The following is a 2,410-nucleotide window of genomic DNA, read 5'->3' on the forward strand; positions in this document are numbered from 1 at the left end:
TAATAAATCACTTGTTCCCAGTAAACACCACTACAGCATGCAGAGTTCCAGGCGACTATAGCAGCACATGCTAGGTGAATAACAGCTAACTTTTCCACTTAAAGGCATGGTTGTTTGCCTTGGGAATAGGGTCACTGTACATTTCTCCAATAGAAAAATATCCCTGGTCCAGGGCGTGGCCAGCAATTGAAATGTCAGTGCATTCCCACCTGGTGAGCATAAAGAAACCTCTAGGATTGGATCTTACTCTTTTGAGCACCAATATTTTTTTAGTTTAGCTTTCTTTCATGAATAATAAAACACACTTTCCTGCTTTATTAAAAAAAATATCCTTGGTGAGGATTAAAAAAATAATCTTATTCTTTTACCTAATTAAGGAAATATATAATTTATATTAAATGAAGTTTTAATAACTTTAAATATTTTATTAGAAGAGACGACTATTAAGAGGGTTAAATCTAAGTAATCATTACTATTAGCAAAACAAGCTCAGTAAAAACATTAAGCCATGGATGAAATTATATAGCACTGCTTATAACTGTCTATCTTTCACTGTAAGTTTTACACTTGTCCTATCTTTCTCAGCTACATTAGCAAGGCTTTTACTGGGATGGTAATGGAGAGTAAAAACATAAAGCCAAATGCAAAAGGAACAATAGTATTAAATAGTTTAGCAGCAAATTTACATACAGTACACTTCAATTTGAACTCTGCTCTTTTGAATGGTAAGTACGCTGAAAGCCTCAATGTGTCTGTGAAGCTGAATCTTGGTGTGTGTATAAAAGAATGATGTTCACAAATAATACACTTGAAGTATGTTACAATTATGTTTATTAAGCCAAAGTAAATTTTTTATAAAGGATCAGGCTGGAAATGCTGCATATATTTTAAACAAATTATTTTAAGATGTAAACCATCACATTTTTTACTAAAACTGAACAAGCTGTTAAAACTGCTACAGTATATCACGACCAACCTTTCCATAACTATTTTAAACAGATATGCATTGTAGAGAAAGCAAAGGAAACAGTCAAAGTAGCAAAACTATATTCATAGGAGTCAGCCAAAACCATAGTTCTTTTGTTTGTCCCTCATTCCCAAAAGGAGCTACACTACTGAGTGAAGAAATTTTCCAGCTGCATATTGAGGTCACAAATGCAGCTTTAAAGGATTGCCCTGGAGACTATAGCTTTTGCAGGCAATCATATACAAATAAATTACATTAAAATAAAACTGGATAGTGTTTTGTTATTTTAACACCGAACTGAATGGTGGACTGAAATCAACAGAAGAGACAGAAAATCCAGCTCAAGGCTCACTTTCTCTAAAATGGTAGTGCCATTCTAGTTTTATTGATGCATTAATTTTCATAAAGTGCAGTGACAAAATAAATAAGATGAAAGAAGCTTTGAGATTAAGATAACTTATTGCTTATATTCTTGATGGCCTTTTACCTCTGTGGAAGCTGTAACCATATATAAAAGCTCACTGATCCAGGAAAAACGATTCCCCCCCTTAAGTAAATCATATTAAGGAATATATAATTACGGCAGCTTTTTCTATAAGACAGGGTTAGCTTAAAGGGCAAATTTACGTGCTATAGACTAAATCCAGACACGGTCAAGTGCTGAGCATTATTTCTGGCTTCAAAATACGATGTGTCTGTTTCGCCATCTGGTTGGGGTATGAAAGGCATAGGTTGATGCTGTAGATTTTCCCAGTCCACATCGCTGAAGAGAGGATGATGTTTCAACTCTTCGGAAAAATAGAAAACAAAATGAAATAATATGACACCATTACCTAAGCAAGTACTGTTCTATCGGAATGAAGAAGAGACACTCTCACATGTACTTTGCCCTACTTTATTATGTCACTTTCATAGGCATTTGTTTGTCTGTCTCTCTATTTACCCACATTCTTTTCAATGACACACACTGTGTCATTTTGTGTACCACTTGGTATAGGACAGGTGCCTGATCTGTATTTGTCAAATGAGTGATTGAATGATTTGTCTTAACAGAAGTCTTTCTCATTGCCTGCATCTTCTCACAAAATCCCTGACTTGAAGAGAGCGAGTGCGCTCTACTTCCTGATCCCCATACAGCTTCCAAACCACTCATCTTCCTGATTCATGTCCCATTCTCATCCCAAGTCTTTGCCACCTCGTCACAGCTCTGCAGTCCTTAGCACTACCTATGGCCCTAGATAACTTCAGCAAGAAGCTCATCTCCACTCCCTTGCTGTCTGGGCTGGCTCCATCCTTATCTGTCCTGGTGATTTCAGCATGTACATGGATGACACTTCTGACACATTTTTATTATGGTTCTTTGACTTCCTTGATATCACGGACTCGCACCTTCACAAAACACTAACTATCCAGCAGGATGATCATCTTTCCTATTACATTCTA

The 2,410-nt window shown here is 36.3% G+C and overlaps 1 protein-coding gene across 3 annotated transcripts in view; it reads right to left on the minus strand.

Annotated features, from left to right (window-relative positions):
* Nucleotides 1–863: 863 nt before the first annotated feature.
* Nucleotides 864–2,410, minus strand: part of MASTL (microtubule associated serine/threonine kinase like) — a 44,856-nt gene continuing 43,309 nt past the window's right edge. Inside the window, exon 12 of one of the 3 annotated variants that reach the window (XM_006767796.2) lies at nt 864–1,755. In XM_006767796.2, the coding sequence (XP_006767859.1) occupies nt 1,598–1,755 (158 nt within the window). In that variant the 3' untranslated portion in view covers nt 864–1,597. The remainder of the gene's footprint in view (nt 1,756–2,410) is intronic. The other 2 variants (XM_006767795.2, XM_006767797.2) reach the window with 2 other exon arrangements.

This window comes from Myotis davidii, unplaced genomic scaffold (assembly GCF_000327345.1).
Source record: "Myotis davidii unplaced genomic scaffold, ASM32734v1 scaffold1903, whole genome shotgun sequence".
NCBI classification, from domain to species: domain Eukaryota; kingdom Metazoa; phylum Chordata; class Mammalia; order Chiroptera; family Vespertilionidae; genus Myotis; species Myotis davidii.